Source organism: Somniosus microcephalus, chromosome 21 (assembly GCF_052327205.1).
Source record: "Somniosus microcephalus isolate GS21.2 chromosome 21, FLI_Smic_1.0, whole genome shotgun sequence".
NCBI lineage: Eukaryota > Metazoa > Chordata > Chondrichthyes > Squaliformes > Somniosidae > Somniosus > Somniosus microcephalus.
Window position 1 is genome coordinate 19,780,935 of NC_141007.1, and position 23,950 is coordinate 19,804,884.

Consider the following 23,950-nt stretch of genomic DNA (forward strand, 5'->3'; position numbering starts at 1 on the left):
CACTGCCCATCCCCCACTCACTGCCCATCCCCCATTCCCCACTCACTGCCCATCCCCCACACTCACTGCCCATCCCCCACACTCACTGCCCATCCCCCACACTCACGGCCCATCCCCCACACTCACTGCCCATCCCCATCCCCCACTCACTGCCCATCCCCCATCCCCCACTCACTGCCCATCCCCCACTCACTGCCCATCCCCCACTCACTGCCCATCCTCCATTCCCCACTCACTGCCCATCCCCCACACTCACTGCCCATCCCCCACTCATTGCCCACCCCCCATTCCCCACTCACTGCCCATCCCCATCCCCCACTCACTGCCCATCCCCCACACTCACTGCCCATCCCCCATTCCCCACTCACTGCCCAGCCCCCACTCACTGCCCAGCCCCCACTCACTGCCCATACCCCATTCCCCACTCACTGCCCATTCCCCATTCCCCACTCACTGCCCATCCCCCACTCCCCACTTACTGCCCATCCCCATTCCCCACTCACTGCCCATCCCCCATTCCTAACTCACTGCCCATCCCCCATTCCCCACTCACTGCCCATCCCCCATTCCCCACTCACTGCCCATCCCCCACACTCACTGCCCATCCCCCATTCCCCACTCACTGCCCATTCCCCACACTCACTGCCCACCCCCCCATTCCCCATTCACTGCCCATCCCCCACTCACTGCCCATCCCCATCCCCCACTCACTGGCCATCCCCCACACTCGCTGCCCATCCCCCATTCCCCACTCACTGCCCATCCCCCACTCACTGCCCATCCCCCACTCAATGCCCATCCCCCATTCCCCACTCACTGCCCATCCCCCACACTCACAGCCCATCCCCCATTCCCCACTCACTGCCCATCCCCCATTCCCCACTCACTGCCCATCCCCATTCCCCACTCACTGCCCAGCCCCCACTCACTGCCCATTCCCCACTCACTGCCCATCCCCATCCCCCACTCACTGCCCATCCCCCATTCCCAACTCACTGCCCATCCCCCCTTCTCACTCACTGCCCAGCCCCCACTCACTGCCCATTCCCCACTCACTGCCCATCCCCATCCCCCACTCACTGCCCATCCCCCATTCCCCACTCACTGCCCATCCCCCATTCCTCACTCACTGCCCAGCCCCCACTCACTGCCCATTCCCCACTCACTGCCCATTCCCCACTCACTGCCCATCCCCCATTCCCCACTCACTGCCCATCCCCCACACTCACTGCCCATCCCCCATTCCCTACTCACTGCCCATCCCCCATTCCCCACTCACTGCCCATCCCCATTCCCCACTCACTGCCCAGCCCCCACTCACTGCCCATTCCCCACTCACTGCCCATCCCCATCCCCCATTCCCCACTCACTGCCCATCCCCCATTCCTCACTCACTGCCCAGCCCCCATTCCTCACTCACTGCCCATCCCCCATTCCACACTCACTGCCCATCCCCCACTCACTGCCCATCCCCATTCCCCACTCACTGCCCATCCCCCATTCCCCACTCACTGCCCATCCCCCATTCCCCACTCACTGCCCATCCCCCATTCCTCACTCACTGCCCATCCCCCATTCCCCACTCACTGCCCCTCCCCCATTCCCCACTCACTGCCCATCCCCCATTCCCCACTCACTGCCCATCCCCCACTCACTGCCCATCCCCCACACTCACTGCCCATCCCCCATTCCCCACTCACTGCCCATCCCCCATTCCCCATTCATTGCCCATCCCCCATTCCCCACTCACTGCCCATCCCCCATTCCCCACTCACTGCCCATCCCCCACTCACTGCCCATCCCCATCCCCCACTCACTGCCCATCCCCCACACTCACTGCCCATCCCCCATTCCCCACTCACTGCCCATCCCCCACACTCACTGCCCATCCCCCATTCCCCAGTCACTGCCCATCCCCCACTCACTGCCCATCCCCCATTCCCCATTCACTGCCCATCCCCCACTCACTGCCCATCCCCATCCCCCACTCACTGCCCATCTCCCACTCACTGCCCATCCCCCATTCCCCATTCATTGCCCATCCCCCATTCCCCACTCACTGCCCATCCCCCATTCCCCAGTCACTGCCCATCCCCCACTCACTGCCCATCCCCCATTCCCCATTCACTGCCCATCCCCCACTCACTGCCCATCCCCATTCCCCAGTCACTGCCCATCCCCCACTCACTGCCCATCCCCCATTCCCCATTCATTGCCCATCCCCCATTCCCCACTCACTGCCCATCCCCCATTCCCCACTCACTGCCCATCCCCCACTCACTGCCCATCCCCATCCCCCACTCACTGCCCATCCCCCACACTCACTGCCCATCCCCCATTCCCCACTCACTGCCCATCCCCCACACTCACTGCCCATCCCCCATTCCCCAGTCACTGCCCATCCCCCACTCACTGCCCATCCCCCATTCCCCATTCACTGCCCATCCCCCACTCACTGCCCATCCCCATCCCCCACTCACTGCCCATCTCCCACCCTCACTGCCCATCCCCCATTCCCCACTCACTGCCCATCCCCCACACTCACTGCCCATCCCCCATTCCCCAGTCACTGCCCATCCCCCACTCACTGCCCATCCCCCATTCCCTACTCACTGCCCATCCCCCATTCCACACTCACTGCCCATCCCCCACTCACTGCCCATCCCCATTCCCCACTCACTGCCCATCCCCCACTCACTGCCCATCCCCATTCCCCACTCACTGCCCATCCCCCATCCTCCACTCACTGCCCATCCCCCATTCCTCACTCACTGCCCATCCCCCACTCACTGCCCATCCCCCACTCACTGCCCATCCCCCATTCCCCACTCACTGCCCATCCCCCATTCCCCACTCACTGCCCATCCCCCATTCCTCACTCACTGCCCATCACCCACTCACTGCCCATCCCCCATTCCCCACTCACTGCCCATCCCCCATTCCCCACTCACTGCCCATCCCCATCCCCCACTCACTGCCCATCCCCCATTCCCCTCACTGCCCATCCCCCATTCCTCACTCACTGCCCATCACCCACTCACTGCCCATCCCGCAATCCCCACTCACTGACCATCCCCCATTCCTCAATCAATAACCATCTCCCATATCTAAACCATTACTCAACACCACACCTCAATCATTATGTCAACCTGCCCTTCAATCGTTACCTATCGAAATACAGTGATGATCACCCACCCTATTGCAACACTCATCCCCCATCCCATTTCTGGTTCACAGGGAACAAGAGAAATGAATGAAACTGTAAATACTACCTTCGTACAGCTCAGAGGTGGCCGGTACATTGATGAGCTCTGGCGCTTCTTCAAGGAGCACTGCCGCAGCCTCATAATTATCGTACAATGTTGCTATGTGCAATGCTGTCTCACCCATCACACCTACCAGGAAATAATGCAGCTACAATTACACAAAGTACAGCTTCAACACATTTACTGAAGTTTGCTTTAAGCCAGAATTGACAACACTCCAGCATTGTCCTGGGGTCTTCGGGAATTAAAGAGCAATCTCCTGGACACTGCTGCGAGCAAGCCCGAGTGAAAAATCATAGGGGGGGGTTAAAAAAATGATATTTTTTACATTTTCGTTGAACACTTTTGTTTATCAGTTATTGAAGTATTGGAGATGGGGAAACAGGCTATTTGACCGAGTGGGAAATTTAAGGTTGGTGGTCATGTGATGAAACCTTCAGGAATTCATCCAACCAGAGTTGGCAACCCGTCCTTCAAACATTGATCACCTCACAGTGCTACATCACCCATCACCATCAGTGCGCCACTCCTAACCCCACATCAGCTGTGGTTATCAGTCATTCACTGAAAGTATGCAGTGAGTATGAAGCTATTTATCAATGAGGCTCATCAAGTACTAAGATGCTCCTCAAGTTCATTTGATTATCAGCTAAAACAAGCCACTTTAACATCAATGGGTCAATTGGAATATTATTTTTTTATTATTCATTCATGGGATGTGGGCGTCGCTGGCAAGGACATGCATTTATTGCCCATCCCTAATTGCCCTGGAGAAGGTGCTGGTGAGCCGCCTCCTTGAACCGCTGCAGTCTGTGTGGTGAAGGTACTCCCACAGTGCTGTTAGGGAGAGAGTTCCAGGATTTTTACCCAGCGACGATGAAGGAACGCCGATTTACTTCCAAGTCAGGATGGTGTGTGACTTGGAGGGGAACTTGGAGGTGGTGGCGTTCCCATGCATCTGTTGCCCTTGTCCTTCTAGGTGGTAGAGGTCACGGGTTTGGGAGGTGCTGCCGAAGAAGCCTTGGCAAGTTGCTGCAGTGCATCTTGTAGATGGTACACACTGCAGCCACGGTACGCCAGTGGTGGAGGGAGTGAATGTTTAAGGTGTTGGACGGGGTGTCAATCAAGCGGGCTGCTTTGTCTTGGATGGTGTCAAACTTGAGTGTTGTTGGAGCTGCAATCATCCAGGCAAGTGGAGAGTATTCCATCACACTTGTGCCTTGTAGATGGCGGAAAAGCTTTGGGGAGTCAGGAGGTGAGACACTCACTGCAGAATACCTAGCCTCTGACCTGCTCTTGCTGCCACAGTATTTATGTGGCTGGTCCAGTTAAGTTTCTGGTCAATGGTAACCCCCAGGATGTTGATGGTGGGGGATTCGGCAATGGTAATGCTGTTGAATTTCAAGGGGCGGTGGTTAGACGCTCGCTTTTTGGTGATAGTCATTGCCTGGCACTTCTGTGGTGCGAATGTTACCTGCCACTTATCAGCCCAAGCCTGAATGTCATCCAGGTCTTGCTGTATGCGGGCATGGACTGCTTCATTATCTGAGGAGTTGTGAATGGCACTGAACACTGTGCAGTCATCAGCGAACATCCCCACTTCTGACCTTATGATGGAGGGAAGGTCATTGATGAAGCAGCTGAAGATGGTTGGGCCTAGGACACTGCCCTGAGGAACTCCTGCAGCGATGTCCTGGGGCTGTGATGATTGACCTCCAACCACCACAACCATCTTCCTTTGTGCTAGGTATGACTCCAGCCAGTGGAGAGTTTTCCCCCTGATTCCCATTGACTTCAGTTTTACTAGGGCTCCTTGATGCCACACTCAGTCAAATGCTGCCTTGATGTCAAGGGCAGTCACTCTCACCTGACCTCTGGAATTCAGCTCCTTTATCCATGTTTGGACCAAGGCTGTAATGATGCCTGGAGCCAAGTGGTCCTGGCGGAACCCAAACTGGGCATCACAGAATCACAGAAATCACAGAAACCCCACAGTGCAGATAGAGGCCATTTTGGCCCATCGAGCCTGCACCAACACATATCCCACCCGATCCCCGTAACCCCACGTATTTAATCCCCCTAACACTAAGGGTCAATTTATCATAGCCAATCAACCTAACCCGCACATCAGTGAGCAGGTTATTGATAAGTAAGTGCTGCTTGATAGCACTGTCAATGACACCTTCCATCACTTTGCTGATGATTGAGAGTAGACCGATGGGGTGGTAATTGGCCGGATTGGATTTGTCCTGCCTTTTGTGGACAGGACATACCTGGGCAGTTTTCCGCATTGTCGGATAGATGCCAGTGTTGTAGCTGTACTGAAACAGCTTGGCTAGAGGCGCGGCTAGTTCTGGAGCACAAGTCTTCAGCAGGACAGCTGGGATGTTGTCAGGGCCCATGGGCTTTGCTGTATCCAGTGAGCTCAGTCGTTTCCTGATATCACATGGAGTGAATCGCAATGATTGAAGACTGGCTTCTGTGGTAATGGGGACCTCAGGAGGAGGCCGATATGGATCATCCACTCGGCACTTCTGGCTAAAAATGATCGCAAACGCTTCAGCCTTGTCTTTGCACTCACGCGCTGGGCTCCACCATCCTTGTGGATGGGGATATTCATGGAGCCTCCTCCTCCTGTTAGTTGTTTAATGGTCCACCACCATCAGGAGCAATGTACAAGCCTCTGCTCCCAGTGTGGAGATAGGGCCTCACCAGTATTCAACAACAACTTGTATTTATATAGCGCCTTTAACGTAATAAAACGTCCCAAGTCGCTTCACAGGAGTGTTAAAAGACATAAAAAATTGACATTGAACCAAAGAAGGAGACATTTTAACAGGTGACCAAAAGCTTGTTCGAAGAGGTAGGTTTTAACGAGTGTCTTAAAGGAGGAGAGGTTTAGGGAGGGAATTCCACAGCCAGGGCCTAGATGACGGAAGGCACGGCCGCCAATAGCGCTGATTCTATGACCTGAACTAGCGCTGATTCAATGACCTGAACTAGCGCTGATTCTATGACCTGAACTAGCGCTGATTCTATGACCTGAACTAGCGCTGATTCTATGACCTGAACTAGCGCTGATTCTATGACCTGAACTAGCGCTGATTCTATGACCTGAGCTGGCGCTGATTCTATGACCTGAACTAGCGCTGATTCTGTGACCTGAACTAGCGCTGATTCTCTGACCTGAACTAGCGCTGATTCTATGACCTGAACTAGCGCTGATTCTATGACCTGAACGAGCACTGATTCTGTGACCTGAACTAGCGCTGATTCCATGACCTGAACTAGCGCTGATTCTATGACCTGAACTAGCGCTGATTCTATGACCTGAGCTAGCGCTGATTCTATGACCTGAACTAGCGCTGGTTCTATGACCTGAACTAGCGCTGATTCTATGACCTGAGCTAGCGCTGATTCTATGACCTGAACGAGCGCTGATTCTGTGACCTGAACTAGCGCTGATTCTATGACCTGAACTAGCGCTGATTCTATGACCTGAGCTAGCGCTGATTCTATGACCTGAGCTAGCGCTGATTCTATGACCTGAACTAGCGCTGATTCTATGACCTGAACTAGCGCTGATTCTATGACCTGAACTAGCGCTGATTCTATGATCTGAGCTAGCGCTGATTCTGTGACCTGAACTAGCGCTGATTCTGTGACCTGAACTAGCGCTGATTCTATGACCTGAACTAGCGCTGATTCTATGACCTGAGCTAGCGCTGATTCTATGACCTGAGCTAGCGCTGATTCTATGACCTGAACTAGCGCTGATTCTATGACCTGAACTAGCGCTGATTCTGTGACCTGAACTAGCGCTGATTCTGTGACCTGAACTAGCGCTGATTCTATGACCTGAACTAGCGCTGATTCTGTGACCTGAACTAGCGCTGATTCTGTGACCTGAACTAGCGCTGATACTATGACCTGATCTAGCGCTGATTCTGTGACCTGAACTAGCGCTGATTCTATGACCTGAACTAGCGCTGATTCTATGACCTGAACTAGCGCTGATTCTGTGACCTGAACTAGCGCTGATTCTATGACTTGAACTAGCGCTGATTCTGTGACCTGAACTAGCGCTGATTCTATGACCTGAACTAGCGCTGATTCTATGACCTGAACTAGCGCTGATTCTATGACCTGAGCTAGCGCTGATTCTATGACCTGAACTAGCGCTGATTCTATGACCTGAACTAGCGCTGATTCTGTGACCTGAACTAGCGCTGATTCTATGACCTGAACTAGCGCTGATTCTGTGACCTGAGCTAGCGCTGATTCTATGACCTGAACTAGCGCTGATTCTATGACCTGAACTAGCGCTGATTCTGTGACCTGAACTAGCGCTGATTCTATGACCTGAACTAGCGCTGATTCTGTGACCTGAACTAGCGCTGATTCTATGACCTGAACTAGCGCTGATTCTATGACCTGAACTAGCGCTGATTCTATGACCTGAGCTAGCGCTGATTCTATGACCTGAACTAGCGCTGATTCTATGACCTGAACTAGCGCTGATTCTGTGACCTGAACTATCGCTGATTCTATGACCTGAACTAGCGCTGATTCTATGACCTGAACTAGCGCTGATTCTATGACCTGAACTAGCGCTGATTCTGTGACCTGAACTAGCGCTGATTCTATGACCTGAACTAGCGCTGATTCTATGACCTGAACTAGCGCTGATTCTATGACCTGAACTAGCGCTGATTCTGTGACCTGAACTAGCGCTGATTCTATGACCTGAACTAGCGCTGATTCTATGACCTGAACTAGCGCTGATTCTATGACCTGAACTAGCGCTGATTCTATGACCTGAGCTAGCGCTGATTCTGTGACCTGAACTAGCGCTGATTCTGTGACCTGAACTAGCGCTGATTCTATGACCTGAACTAGCGCTGATTCTATGACCTGAGCTAGCGCTGATTCTATGACCTGAGCTAGCGCTGATTCTGTGACCTGAGCTAGCGCTGATTCTGTGACCTGAGCTAGCGCTGATTCTATGACCTGAACTAGCGCTGATTCTATGACCTGAGCTAGCGCTGATTCTGTGACCTGAACTCGCGTTGATTCTGTGACCTGAACTAGCGCTGATTCTGTGACCTGAACTAGCGCTGATTCTATGACCTCAACTAGCGCTGATTCTGTGACCTGAACTATCGCTGATTCTATGACCTGAACTAGCGCTGATTCTATGACCTGAATTAGCGCTGATTCTATGACCTGAACTGGCGCTGATTCTATGACCTGAACTAGCGCTGATTCTATGACCTGAACTAGCGCTGATTCTATGACCTGAACAAGCGCTGATTCTATGACCTGAACTAGCGCTGATTCTATGACCTGAGCTAGCGCTGATTCTATGACCTGAACTAGCGCTGATTCTATGACCTGAGCTAGCGCTGATTCTATGACCTGAACTAGCGCTGATTCTGTGACCTGAACTAGCGCTGATTCTCTGACCTGAACGAACGCTGATTCTATGGCCTGAACTAGCGCTGATTCTATGACCTGAACTAGCGCTGATTCTGTGACCTGAACTAGCGCTGATTCTATGACCTGAACTAGCGCTGATTCTATGACCTGAACTAGCGCTGATTCTATGACTTGAGCTAGCGCTGATTCTATGACCTGAACTAGCGCTGATTCTATGACCTGAACTAGCGCTGATTCGATGACCTGAGCTAGCGCTGATTCTATGACCTGAACTAGCGCTGATTCTATGACCTGAACTAGCGCTGATTCTATGACCTGAGCTAGCGCTGATTCTATGATCTGAGCTAGCGCTGATTCTGTGACCTGAACTAGCGCTGATTCTGTGACCTGAACTAGCGCTGATTCTGTGACCTGAACTAGCGCTGATTCTATGACCTGAACTAGCGCTGATTCTATGAGCTGAACTAGCGCTGATTCTATGACCTAAACTAGCGCTGATTCTATGACCTGAACTCGCGCTGATTCTATGACCTGAACTAGCGCTGATTCTGTGACCTGAGCTAGCGCTGATTCTATGACCTGAGCTAGCGCTGATTCTGTGACCTGAACTAGCGCTGATTCTATGACCTGAACTAGCGCTGATTCTATGACCTGAGCTAGCGCTGATTCTGTGACCTGAGCTAGCGCTGATTCTATGACCTGAGCTAGCGCTGATTCTGTGACCTGAGCTAGCGGTGATTCTACGACCTGAGCTAGCGCTGATTCTATGACCTGAACTAGCGCTGATTCTATGACCTGAACTAGCGCTGATTCTGTGACCTGAACTAGCGCTGATTCTATGACCTGAGCTGGCGCTGATTCTATGACCTGAACTAGCGCTGATTCTATGACCTGAACTAGCGCTGATCCTATGACCTGAACTAGCGCTGATTCTATGACCTGAACTAGCGCTGATTCTATGACCTGAACTAGAGCTGATTCTATGACCTGAATTAGCGCTGATTCTGTGACCTGAGCTAGCGCTGATTCTGTGACCTGAACTAGAGCTGATTCTGTGACCTGAGCTAGCGCTGATTCTGTGACCTGAGCTAGCGCTGATTCTATGACCTGAGCTAGCGCTGATTCTATGACCTGAGCTAGCGCTGATTCTGTGACCTGAGCTAGCGCTGATTCTGTGACCTGAGCTAGCGCTGATTCTATGACCTGAGCTAGCGCTGATTCTGTGACCTGAGCTAGCGCTGATTCTGTGACCTGAGCTAGCGCTGTTTCTGTGACCTGAGCTAGCGCTGATTCTATGACCTGAGCTAGCGCTGATTCTATGACCTGAGCTAGCGCTGATTCTGTGACCTGAGCTAGCGCTGATTCTGTGACCTGAGCTAGCGCTGATTCTGTGACCTGAGCTAGCGCTGATTCTGTGACCTGAGCTAGCGCTGATTCTGTGACCTGAGCTAGCGCTGATTCTGTGACCTGAGCTAGCGCTGATTCTGTGACCTGAGCTAGCGCTGATTCTATGACCTGAGCTAGCGCTGATTCTATGACCTGAGCTAGCGCTGATTCTATGACCTGAGCTATCGCTGATTCTATGACCTGAGCTATCGCTGATTCTATGACCTGAGCTAGCGCTGATTCTGTGACCTGAGCTAGCGCTGATTCTGTGACCTGAGCTAGCGCTGATTCTATGACCTGAGCTATCGCTGATTCTATGACCTGAGCTAGCGCTGATTCTGTGACCTGAGCTATCGCTGATTCTGTGACCTGAGCTAGCGCTGATTCTGTGACCTGAGCTATCGCTGATTCTATGACCTGAGCTAGCGCTGATTCTATGACCTGAGCTATCGCTGATTCTATGACCTGAGCTAGCGCTGATTCTGTGACCTGAGCTATCGCTGATTCTATGACCTGAGCTAGCGCTGATTCTATGACCTGAGCTAGCGCTGATTCTGTGACCTGAGCTAGCGCTGATTCTGTGACCTGAGCTAGCGCTGATTCTATGACCTGAGCTAGCGCTGATTCTATGACCTGAACTAGCGCTGATTCTATGACCTGAGCTAGCGCTGATTCTGTGACCTGAGCTAGCGCTGATTCTATGACCTGAACTAGCGCTGATTCTATGACCTGAGCTAGCGCTGATTCTGTGACCTGAACTAACGCTGATTCTGTGACCTGAGCTAGCGCTGATTCTGTGACCTGAGCTAGCGCTGATTCTATGACCTGAACTAGCGCTGATTCTATGACCTGAGCTAGCGCTGATTCTATGACCTGAACTAGCGCTGATTCTATGACCTGAGCTAGCGCTGATTCTGTGACCTGAGCTAGCGCTGATTCTATGACCTGAACTAGCGCTGATTCTATGACCTGAGCTAGCGCTGATTCTGTGACCTGAGCTAGCGCTGATTCTATGACCTGAACTAGCGCTGATTCTATGACCTGAGCTAGCGCTGATTCTGTGACCTGAACTAGCGCTGATTCTATGACCTGAGCTATCGCTGATTCTGTGACCTGAACTCCTGTCTAATGATATTCCACAATGGGAGCAGAGCCATGCAGAGTAACTCTACAAATCTCTAACCCTGGAGTTACCGGCCCTTCTGAATGAGAGTGTAACAATCTCATGCTAGATTTACCGAGTCCTCTGAACCCACTGTTACAAACAGAACAATGGGGTGATATAAAGAGCAGTCTTAGGACAATGTGGAAAATGCCGAGCCATTCATTCCTTTTTTTCCAAAATAAAATGCAGGATCTCACCTTTTTCAAAAGGGTCTACGGTGGAAGACTCGAGGAGTTGCTTGATGGCACTGACATCATTTGCTCTCGCAGCTGAAAACAGAGGTCTGTCTGTGATCCTGTAGGGAGAGAATCCCAAAGACCAGAGTGAGGGCATTGATGGTGAAGTTGAAGGATGTCCAAAAGTGAGGATATTGATTGTCACACCATTGCACCAACCTGGACGGGGGTCACTCAGCCATCCATCTTGTTGTTCTCCAGACTTGTTACGTTGTTTTATGGCAGGGGAACGATCCTCTCACAGAATCATACAATCTTACAGCACAGACGGAGGCCATTCAGCCATCGCGCCTGTGCCAGCTCGTTAAAGGATCTCTCCAATTAGCCCCACTCCCCTGCTTTCCCCATAGCCCTGCAAATGTTTCCTTTTCAAGTATTCCCTTTTGAAAGTTACTTTTGAATCTGCTTCCACCATCCTTTCAGGCAGCGCATTCCAGATCACAACAACTCGCTGCAGGGTTTATTTCTGGAGGGATAGAATTGAAAAGTAGGGAAGTTATGCTAAACCTGTATCGAACCTTGGTTAGATCACACTTGAAGTACTGCGCACAGTTCTGGTCACCATATTATAAAAAGGATATAGAGGCACTGGAGAGGGTGCAGAGAAGATTTACAAGGATGATACCAGAAAAGTGAGGGTATACATATCAGGAAAGGATGAACAGGCTGGGTCTCTTTTCTCTTGAAAGGAGAAGGCTGAGGGGTGACCTAATAGAGGTCTTTAAAATTATGAAAAATTTTGATAGAGTAGATACAGAGAGAATGTTTCCACTTGTGGGGAAGAGCATAACTAGAGGCCATCAATATAAGATAGTCAGCAAGAAATCCAATAGGGAATTCAGAAGAAACTTCTTTACCCAAAGAGTGGTGAGAATGTGGGACTCGCTACCACAAGGAGTGGTTGAAGCGAATAGTATAGATGCATTTAAGGGGAGGCTGGACAAGCATATGAGGGAGAAGGGAATCAAGGGTTATGCTGATAGATTTAGATGAGGAAAGACGGGAGAAGGCTCGAGTGGAGCATAAACGCCGGCATGGACTGGTTGGGCCGGATGGCCTGTTTCTGTGCCGTATGTCCTATGTAAAAAAAAATTCACCTAATTTCCCCCCTGGTTCTTTTGCCAGTTATCTTAAATCCGTGTCCTCTGGTTCACTCCTCTCCTGCCAGTGGAAACAGTTTCTCCTTATCAAAACCTCGCATAATTTTGAACACCTCGATTAAATCTTGTGAAAGATTGAATAAAGGTTGTAAACGCGGCAGCCAATTTGCTCACAGCAAGGTCCCACAAACAGCAATGTGATGATGACCAGATAATCTGTTTATGTTATATTGATTGAGGGATAAATGTTGGCCAGGACACCGGGGAGAACTCCCCTGCTCTTCTTCGAAATAGTGGCCCTGGGATCTTTTACGTCCTCTTGAGAGGGCAGACGGCACCTCCGACAATGCAGCACTCCCTCAGTACTGCACTGGAGAGTCAGCCTAGATTTTTATGCTCAAATCTCTGGAGTGGGGCTTGCATTTATATAGGGCCTTTTACAAGGTCCCACAAATGGCAATGAGACAAATGACCAGGCCATCTGTTTTTCAGTGAAATAAACGGGCTGCGCACAACAACCACAATTTAGAGGGAATATTGGCCAGGACACTGGGATAACTCTCCTGCTCTTCTTCAAAATAGTGCCCTGGGATCTTTTATGTCCACCTGAGAAAGCAGATGGGGCCTCAGTTTAACGTCTCATCCAAAAGACGGCACCTCCGACAGTGCAGCGCTCCCTCAGCACTGCACTGGGAGTGTCAGCCTAGCTTTATGTACTGCAAATCCCTGGAGTGGGACTTGAACCCACAACCTTTTGACTCAGAGGCAAGTATGCTACCAACTGAGCCACAGCTGACACATTAGCATGGGTGGAGGATTGGCTAACTAACAGAAAACCAAGAGTCGGGATAAACGGGTCATTTTCAGGTTGGTAAACTGGAGCTAGTGCTGTGCCACAGGGATCAGTGCTGGGGGCCTCAACTATTTACAATCTATATAAATGACTTGGATGAAGGGACTGAGTGTACTGTAGCCAAATTTGCTGATGATACAAAGATAGGTGGGAAAGTAAGTTGTGAGGAGGACACAGAGTCTGCAAAGGGATATCGATAGGTTCAGTGAGTGGGCAAAAAATTGGCAGATGGAGTATAATGTGGGAAATCTATGTTTCTATTTACTGTCTCTGTCTCTATGTGTGTATCTGTCTCTCTTTATGTTTCTATTTACTGTCTCTGTCTCTCTATATGTGTATCTGTCTCTCTCTATGTATCTATTTACTGTCTCCGTCTCTCTATGTGTGTATCTGTCTCTATAAACTAAACAGATATACCGCTTTGGATATTGTTGAGGGGGATGGCTTATCGGGGGAAGGCAGCAGCAACCAGCTTCCTGGCACCAGGGGTGGTTCTGTTTCACAGGACGGGAGGAAAAAGAGGGGTAGAGCTTTGGTAATAGGGGATTCTATTGTAAGGGGAATAGAAAGGCGTTTCTGCGGCCGCAAACAAGACTCCAGGATGGTGTGTTGCCTCCCTGGTGCAAGGGTCAAGGATGTCTCGGAGTGGCTGCAGAACATTTTGGAAGGGGAGGGTGAATAGCCAGTTGTCGTGGTGCATATAGGTACCAACGCTATAGGTAAAGAACGGGATGAGGTCCTAAAAGCTGAATAAAGGGAGTTAGGAGGTAAATTTAAAAATAGGACCTCAAAGGTAGTAATCTCAGGATTGCTACCAGTGCTAGTCAGAGTAGAAATAGAAGGATATTTCAGATGAATACGTGGCTAGAGGAATGGTGCAAGGGGGAGGGATTCAAATTCCTGGGACATTGGAACCGGTTCTGGGGGAGGTGGGACCAGTACAAACCGGACGGTTTGCACCTGGGCAGGGCCAGGACCGATGTCCCAGGGGGAATGTTTGCTAGTGCTCTGGGGGAGGGTTTAAACTAAAATGGCAGGGGGTTGGGAACCTGAGCAGGGAGACAGAGGAAAGGGAAACAAGGATAGAAGCAAAAGACAGGAAGGAGAAAAACAAAGGTGGCAGTCAGAGAAATCAAGGGGTTAAATCAAACATGGCTACAGTAAATAATAATTCTAAAAGGTCTAAGAGCGTTAAAAAAACAAGCCTGAAGGCTTTCTGTCTTAATGCAAGGAGCATTCGTAATAAGGTAGATGAATTAGCTGTGCAAATAGAGGTAAACGAATATGATATGATTGGGATTACGGAAACATGGCACCAGGGTGACCAAGGCTGGGAACTCAACATCCAGGGGTATTCAATATTCAGGAAAGATAGGCAAAAAGGAAAAGGAGGTGGGGTAGCATTGGTGGTTAAAGAGGGGATTAACACAATTGTAAGGAAGGATATTAGCTCTGATGATGTGGAATCTGTATGGGTAGAACTGAGAAATACCATGGGGCAGAAAACGTTAGTGGGAGTGGTATATAGACCCCCAAACAGTAATGCAGAGGTTGGGGATGGCATTAAAAGGGAAATTAGAGAAGCGTGCAATAAGGGCACAGCAGTTATCATGGGTGACTTTAATCTACATATAGATTGGGCTAACCAAATTAGTAACAATACTGTGGAGGAGGAATTCCTGGAGTGTTTATGGGATGGTTTCCTGGACCAATATGTCAAGGAACCAACTAGAGATCAGGTCATATTAGACTGGGTATAATGTAATGAGAAAGGATTAATTAGCAATCTTGTTGTGCGAGGCCCCTTGGGTCGGAGCGATCATAATATGATAGAATTCTTCATTAAGATGGAGAGTGAAGTAGTTGACTCAGAGACTAGGGTCCTGAATTTAAATAAAGGAAACTACAATGGTATGAGGCACGAGTTGGGTAGGATTGATTGGGGAATGTCACTCAAAGGGTTGACGGTGGATAGGCAATGGCAAACATTCAAAGATCGCATGGATGAACTACAGAATTTATTCATCCCAGTTTGGCATAAAAATAAAACAAAAAAGGTGACTCAACCGTGGCTAACAAGGGAAATTAGGGATAGCATAAGATCCAAGGAGAGGACATATAAATTGGCCCGAAAAAGCAGTAAACCTGAGGATTGGGAGCAGTTTAGGATTCAGCAAAGGAGGATAAAGGGATTAATTAAGAGGGGGAAAATAGAATATGAGAGTAAGCTTTCAGGGAACATAAAAACTGACTGTAAAAGCTTTTATAGATATGTGAAGAGAAAAAGATTGGTGAAGTCAAGCGTAGATCGCTTGCAGTCAGAATCAGGGGAATTTATAATGGGGAACAAAGAAATGGCAGACCAATTAAATACATACTTTGGTCCTGTCTTCACAAAGAGGACACAAATAATCTCCCAGAGATGTCGGGGAACATAGGGTCTAATGAGAGGGAGGAACTGAAAGAAATCAGTATTTGTAGGGAAATGGTGTTAGGGAAATTGACGGGATTGAAGGCCGATAAATTCCCAGGGCCTGATAATCTACATCCTAGGGTACTTAAGGAAGTGGCCCTAGAAATAGTTGATGCTTTGCTGGTCATCTTCCAAAATTCGATAGACTCTGGAACAGTACCCATGGATTGGAGGGTAGCTAATGTTACCCCACTATTCAAAAAAGGTGGTAGAGAGAAAATGGGGAATAATAGACCAGTAATCCTGACATCGGTAGTGGGGAAAATGCTAGAGTCCATTATAAAAGATGTAATAGCAGAGCACTTGGAAAACAGTGACAGGATTGGACAAAGTCAACATGGATTTACAAAAGGTAAATTGTGCTTGACTAATCTACTGGAATTTTTTTGAGGATGTAACTGGTAGAATAGATAAGGGAGAACCAGTGGATGTGGTGTATTTGGACTTTCAGAAGGCTTTTGATAAGGTCCCGCATAAGAGATTAGTGTATAAAGTTAAGGCACATGGGATTGGGGGCAAGGTATTGACTTGGATAGAGAACTGGTTGGCAGACAGAAAGCAAAGAGTTGGAAACGGGTCTTTTTCCGAGTGGCAGGCAGTGACTAGTGGGGTACCGCAGGGATTGGTCCCAGGACCCCAGCTAGTCACAATATATATTAATGATCTAGACGAGGGAACTAGATGTAATATCTCCAAGTTTGCAGACGACACAAAGCTGGGTGGGCGTGTGTGCTGTGAGGAGGATGCCGAGAAACTCCAGTATGATTTGGACAGGTTGGGTGACTGGGCAGAAGCATGGCAGATGCAATATAATGTGGATAAATGCGAGGTTATCCACTTTGGTGGCAAAAACAGGAAGGCAGATTATTATCTGAATGGCAATAGATTGGGAGAAGGGGAAGTGCAATGAGACCTGGGTGTCCTTGTGCACCAGTCGCTGAAGGTAAGCATGCAGGTGCAGCAGGCGGTTAAGAAGGCAAATGGTATGTTGGCCTTCGTGGCGAGAGGGTTCAACTACAGGAACAAGGATGTCTTGCTGCAGTTGTACAGGGCCTTGGTGAGGCCATATCTTGAGTATTGTGTGCAGTTTTGGTCGCCTTATCTGAGGAAGGATGTTCTTGCCATGGAGGGAGTGCAGCGAAGATTCACCAGGCTGATACCTGGGATGGCAGGAATGTCTATGAGGAGAGATTGGGTCGATTGGGCTTATAGTCGTTGGAGTTTAGCAGAATGAGAGGGGATCTCATTGGAATTTATAAAATTCTAACAGGACTAGACAGACTAGATGCAGGAAGGATGTTCCCGATGGCGGGGGGAGTCCAGAACCAGGGGTCACAGACTAAGGATAAGGGGTAAGCCATTTAGGACAGTGATGAGGAGGAATTTCTTCACCCAGAGAGTGGTGAACCTGTGGAATTCTCTACCACAGAAGGCAGTAGAGGACAATTCATTAAATATATTCAAGAAGGAGTTGGATATATTTCTTAAGGCTAAAGGGATCAAGGGATATGGAGAGAAGGCAGGGACAGGGTACTGAATTTGGATGATCAGCCATGATCTCATTGAATGGCGGAGCAGGCTCGAGGGGCCGAATGGCCTACTCCTGCTCCTATCTTCTATGTTTCTATGTTTATGTTTCTATTTACTGTCTCTGTCTCTCTACGTGTGTCTCTGTCTCTCTCTATGTTTCTATTTACTGTCTCTGTCTCTCTATGTGTGTCTCTGTCTCTCTCTATGTTTCTATTTACTGTCTCTGTCTCTCTATGTTTCTATTTACTGTCTCTGTCTCTCTATGTGTGTCTCTGTCTCTCTCTGTTGTGTATGTACCTTTAAGAGAATAACTGGTCTCAGACTGCAGTACCGGCAGTGACCACCCCTGTATAAAAGGCGCTAGTGAGCCTCTGTTGTTTTAGTTTCACTATTGACTTCCACCAGTAAAGACGTGTTTTGTTAACTCCTGCTGTCCGTGTCTCAATCATTCACGGACATAATACTGGCGACGAGCAGATACAAACCTACCTACAGTCTGCAACACCTCCTGGGATCCGTTCCTACAGCGAAGTGAGCAGAGGTCAAGGCCAGAAAGAAAAGAAAGTAAGAGGCAGTAGAAACGGGCGTCGACCGTGGGCATCCGCCCTGTGTTGCAGAGTTGAAGATTGCTGGAGAAGCTGTCGGATGCAGGGCCTGGTTCCTGTCGACGGTGCTTCAGCTAATCGGGCTGGTGGCAGGTAGTGCACTGATCCTTCCTGGGCCGCGGCGGTCGCGAACTCGAGCGGGTGGTTTGCAACGGGGCCGAGCAGCGTTATCGGGAAGAAGAGAGAGAGAGGGTGGAGCACACAGGGCGCGGCCGGTGCTACGAAGCCGGGCTGCGTATAGACCCGCGAAGAGGGAGGCAAGAGTCCCACAGGGTTGTTCCACGACGGGAAAACATATATTTTTTTTAATAAATATTAAACGCGCAAGAAACCATGGAAAGCAGCGCCATCTTAATTAGCGGGGAAGAAGGCAAAGCGCGGGAGGCGCCATTTTAGATTTGCAAGATGCCGAAGACTGGCTGTATCACTGCTTTTGATAATACAATAGAGGACTGGACCACGTATGTGGAAAGAGTCGAGGTATATTTCGAGGCAAACGAAATAGTGGAGGAGAAAAAGGCATCGATATTGTTAAACTTAATGGGCGCTAGAACGTACGGCCTATTGCAGGACCTGATTACTCCAGCCAAACCGAAGGCGAAGAGTTTTAACGAAATTGTTGCTGTCCTACAGGAACACCTAAACCCTGCACCGCTGTTGATAGCAGAAAGATTTAAATTTCACAGGAGAACTCAGCACAAAGATGAGAGCAATGCTGAGTATCTTACGGAACTACGCAAGCTATCAAAGCACTGCCAGTTCGGAGCAGGACTGGCAGATACCCTATGGGACAAATTTGTCTGTGGACTCCTGAGTGAAGGAACACAGAAGAAGTTACTCTCAGAGAAAGAGCTGACGCTAGATAAGGCTTTCAGCATGGCAGTATCGTATGAAGCAGCAGCCAGGGGAGCTGCAGAAATTCAACAAAAACCACAGGAATACGGCACCCACGAAATGACACGGGGATTTGCAAAATGTTATCGCTGCGGCAGAACTAACCATGACCAGAAGGACTGCTGGTCCAAAGACAAAATATGCAGGCAATGCGGGAAGATGGGACACATTGCACGAGTTTGCAGGTCTGGGAAGAAGACCAGCGACAACAAAAAGGCTATTAAGGAACCGTACAAGAAAGTACAAAAGATGACGGACAGTAGTTCCAAAGACCAGATGAGCGATAGTGAACCCGGGAACAGGAGACTAAGCTGTCTCAAACTTCACAATGTAATCGCAAAAGAGGATCACCGAACCATTTGGGTCACCCTCACAATAGCAGGGTCCCAAGTTTAAATGGAATTGGATACAGGATCAGCGCTAACCGTCATGAATCGACGAGACTACGAGCGGCTATTTTCACACATACCCTTGAGAGAGACATCCATCGTCTTGACGACGTATACGGGGCAAAAAGTATACCCCGGAGGAAAAATAAGGGTGCCTGTCGAATACAATGGCAAGAAAATACGGAAATTGTATCTCTACATACTGCCAAATGGTGGACCGCCGTTATTGGGACGGGAATGGATCAGGAAGATAAACTTAGATTGGCACTCCATTCATGCAATGACGGTGGACGGTAAAAAAGATGAAGATGTCACTCCTGGACGATTGTCAACAATCTTAGCTAACGCCAAAGAGGTATTTCAACAAGAACTGGGCACGCTTAAAGGCGTAACCGCCTCGATAAAAATAGAAGGGAATGCAGTTCCCAAGTTTTTCAAAGCAAGACCGGTACCATATGCAATTCGCCCAGCCGTCGAGGCAGAGCTGGAGAATCTGGAGAAGGCGGGCGTGTTGTCTAAGGTCGACTGGAGCGAGTGGGCGACACCCATCGTTCCTGTCATGAAGAAAACGTTAAGCAATAAGCCCGGGGAGCCAAGGAAGATTCGCATCTGTGGGGATTTCAAGGTGACGGTGAATCCAGTCCTTCACACAGTACAATATCCTCTTGCAAGGATAGAAGACATCTTCGCCTCACTGTCCGGAGGGAAGCTTTTTACAAAAATTGACCTAGCACAAGCATATTTGCAGATGGAGGTTGAAGAGTCCTCTAGGAAGTATCTCACGATAAACACTCACAAAGGTCTTTACCAGTATCATCGATTGGTATTCGGAGTAGCATCGGCTCCGGCAATATGGCAAAGAGCGATGGAACAAGTCCTGCAAGGGATTCCGGGGACTCAGTGTTACTTGGATGACATCCTTGTGACAGGTGAAGATGACAGTGAACACCTTAACAACCTAGAACAGGTGCTCACTAGACTACGGGAACATGGGCTGCGAGCCAACCGCCCCAAGTGCGAATTTTTTAAGAAACAGATATCGTATTGTGGCCACATGATTGATGAAGAGGGGCTACATAAGTCCCCTGACAAAATTGAAGCGGTTGTTAAGGCCCCAGCGCCTGAAAATGTGTCGCAACTGAGGTCATTCCTCGGATTGGTGAATTACTATCATAAGTTTTTGCCGAATTTGTCGACAATTCTGCACCCACTGAACGCCCTGCTACGAACGGGGGTAGCATGGAAATGGAGCGATGATTGTAAGCGTGCTTTTCAGAAGAGTAAGGACTTAATCACTTCAAGGGAAGTATTGGCTCACTACAACCCAGCACTGCCGATCAGACTGGTGTGTGATGCGTCTCCCTACGGCATTGGGGCGGTATTGTCACATAAATTCCTTGATGGTTTAGAGAGGCCGATAGCTTTTGCGTCACGCTCGTTAACTTCTGCCGAGCGTAACTACGCCCAGATTGACAGAGAGGCCCTCAGCCTAGTGTGGGGGGTGAAGAAGTTCAATCACTACCTGCTCGGTCAAAAATTTACTCTACTAGCCGATCATCAACCTCTTGTCTCCATTTTCAACCCTCAGAAGGGCGTACCGATAATGACAGCACAACGGCTGCAGAGATGGTCCCTTTTCCTAGGGGCACACCAATATGACATCGAGTACAAAGGAACTAAACAGCATGGAAATGCTGATGGATTGTCACGCCTACCGTTGCCGACGGTGGAAGAAGAAGACCTTGCAGTGGATCCAATGGAGTTATTCCACTCGACCATAGTCGAATGTCTCCCTGTGACGAATGCAAACATAGAAAAGGAAACACGGAATGACCCGACACTATCACGGGTCTATGATTTAACGGTGAAGGGATGGCCAGCACATGGCGAACCACTGCTGCCAGCATTCTCACCGAGAAGAGAACAGCTGTCAGTGTGCAGAGGAACCTTGATGTGTGGATCCAGAGTAGTAATTCCACCTAAGTTGACGGATAGAGTGCTCAATGAGCTTCATGAGGGTCATCTGGGTGGGGTAAAAATGAAGAACTTAGCCAGAGCGTTTGTGTGGTGGCCGGGAATCGATAGAGAAATCGAAGAGATGACCAAGAGCTGTGCAGGATGCCAGAAGTTCCAAAACGCCCCACCACAAGCCCCTCTACATCCATGGGAGTGGCCCTCATCTCATGGCAAAGGGTGCACATAGATTTTGCTGATCCCTTCATGGACTCGATGTTTTTAATTGTGGTGGATGCACATTCAAAGTGGCCAGAGGTAATAAAAATGTCCTCAACCACCACGGAAAAAACTATCACAGTTTTACGAACCATATTCGCCAGGAATGGGCTGCCTGAACAGATTTGCTCTGACAATGGACCACAGTTTGTGTCTGAAGAGTTCCGGAGGTTCTTAAAGAACAATGGTGTTAAGCATTACACATCTGCCCCATATCATCCAGCCACTAATGGATTGGCCGAGAGGTTTGTCCAAACATTCCAGAAGGCTATCAAGGCAATGTGTAATGAAGATATACCCCTACAACACAAGGTGGACAACTTCTTGTTTGCCTACCGGAATGCGGCACATGCGGTTACCAACCAAACTCCAGCCATGCTGTTCTTCAATCGAAGACTACGATGCCACTTGGATTTGGTTAAGCCAAACGTCCGAAGAGATGTGGAGAACAGGCAGTTTCAGAATATGAATGAAAGGCCGACCAGGAATTTTAAGATAGGTCAACCAGTTTTGGCCCGGGACTACCGCACTGAGAAATGGCAGCCAGGAACGATTTGTACACAACATGGACCTCTCATGTATACCGTGGACGTTGGGGAGAGCATTGTAAGACGCCATGCTGACCAGATTCTAGAGTCACTGGAAAACGTCAACTCCACACCACGATCTGATACACCTGGTAATGAAATCGATGTTCCAATTGCAGCTACCGCAGAACCGGTAATATTGGAAGCAGATGAACCAAACAACGACATTGATCCCGACTCAACATTGCCAGAAGAACCTGATACCCCAAAGAGGCGTTATCCAGACAGAATCAGGAAGCCTCCTCAAAGACTGAACTTATAATTGCTTAAACTTAACCAATGTATCTTGCAACAGTAATTGTGATTGTAATTCGTTATCATTTAGTTGTTAAATGAATTTTATGTACTGTTTATCTAAAAGGGGAGGAATTGTTGTGTATGTACCTTTAAGAGAATAACTGGTCTCAGACTGCAGTACCGGCAGTGACCACCCCTATATAAAAGGCGCTAGTGAGCCTCTGTTGTTTTAGTTTCACTATTGACTTCCACCAGTAAAGACGTGTTTTGTTAACTCCTGCTGTCCGTGTCTCAATCATTCACGGACATAATACTCTCTATGTTTCTATTTACTGTCTCTGTCTCTCTATGTGTGTCTCTGTCCCTCTCTATGTTTCTATTTACTGTCTCTGTCTCTCTATGTGTGTCTCTGTCTCTCTCTATGTTTCTATTTACTGTCTCCATCTCTCTATGTGTGTCTCTGTCTCTCTCTATGTTTCTATTTACTGTCTCTGTCTCTCTATGTGTGTCTCTGTCTCTCTATGTTTCTATTTACTGTCTCTGTCTCTCTATGTGTGTCTCTGTCTCTCTCTATGTTTCTATTTACTGTCTCTGTCTCTCTATGTGTGTATCTGTCTCTCTCTATGTTTCTATTTACTGTCTCTCTCTCTCTATGTGTGTCTCTGTCTCTCTCTATGTTTCTATTTACTGTCTCTGTCTCTCTATGTGTGTCTCTGTCTCTCTCTATGTTTCTATTTACTGTCTCTGTCTCTCTATGTGTGTCTCTCTCTCTCTCTGTGTTTCTATTTACTCTCTCTCTCTCTCTATGTGTGTCTCTGTCTCTCTCTATGTTTCTATTTACTGTCTCTGTCTCTCTCTATGTTTCTATTTACTGTCTCTGTCTCTCTATGTGTGTCTCTGTCTCTCTCTATGTTTCTATTTACTGTCTCTGTCTCTCTATGTGTGTCTCTGTCTCTCTCTATGTTTCTATTTACTGTCTCTGTCTCTCTATGTGTCTCTGTCTCTCTCTATGTTTCTATTTACTGTCTCTGTCTCTCTCTATGTGTGTCTCTGTCTCTCTCTATGTTTCTATTTACTGTCTCTCTCTCTCTATGTGTGTCTCTGTCTCTCTCTCTATGTTTCTATTTACTGTCTCTGTCTCTCTATGTGTGTCTCTGTCTCTCTCTATGTTTCTATTTACTGTCTCTCTCTATGTGTGTCTCTGTCTCTCTCTATGTTTCTATTTACTGTCTCTGTCTCTCTATGTGTGTCTCTGTCTCTCTATGTGTGTCTCTGTCTCTCTCTATGTTTCTATTTACTGTCTCTGTCTCTCTATGTGTGTCTCTGTCTCTCTCTATGTTTCTATTTACTGTCTCTGTCTCTCTATGTGTGTCTCTGTCACTCTCTCTGTTTTTATTTACTGTCTCTCTCTCTCTATGTGTGTCTCTGTCTCTCTCTATGTTTCTATTTACTCTCTCTGTCTCTCTATGTGTGTCTCTGTCTCTCTCTATGTTTCTATTTACTGTCTCTGTCTCTCTATGTGTGTCTCTGTCTCTCTCTATGTTTCTATTTACTGTCT

General features: G+C 48.7%; 1 protein-coding gene across 1 annotated transcript in view; it reads right to left on the bottom strand.

Annotated features, from left to right (window-relative positions):
* Nucleotides 1-23,950, bottom strand: part of LOC147102640 (transient receptor potential cation channel subfamily V member 6-like) — a 124,206-nt gene that overhangs the window by 69,708 nt on the left and 30,548 nt on the right. Inside the window, exons 2-3 of the mRNA XM_085964055.1 lie at nt 11,454-11,551; nt 3,273-3,395 (exon numbers count right to left, since the gene is read on the bottom strand). Coding sequence (XP_085820181.1) covers nt 3,273-3,395; nt 11,454-11,551 — 221 coding nt within the window. The remainder of the gene's footprint in view (nt 1-3,272; nt 3,396-11,453; nt 11,552-23,950) is intronic.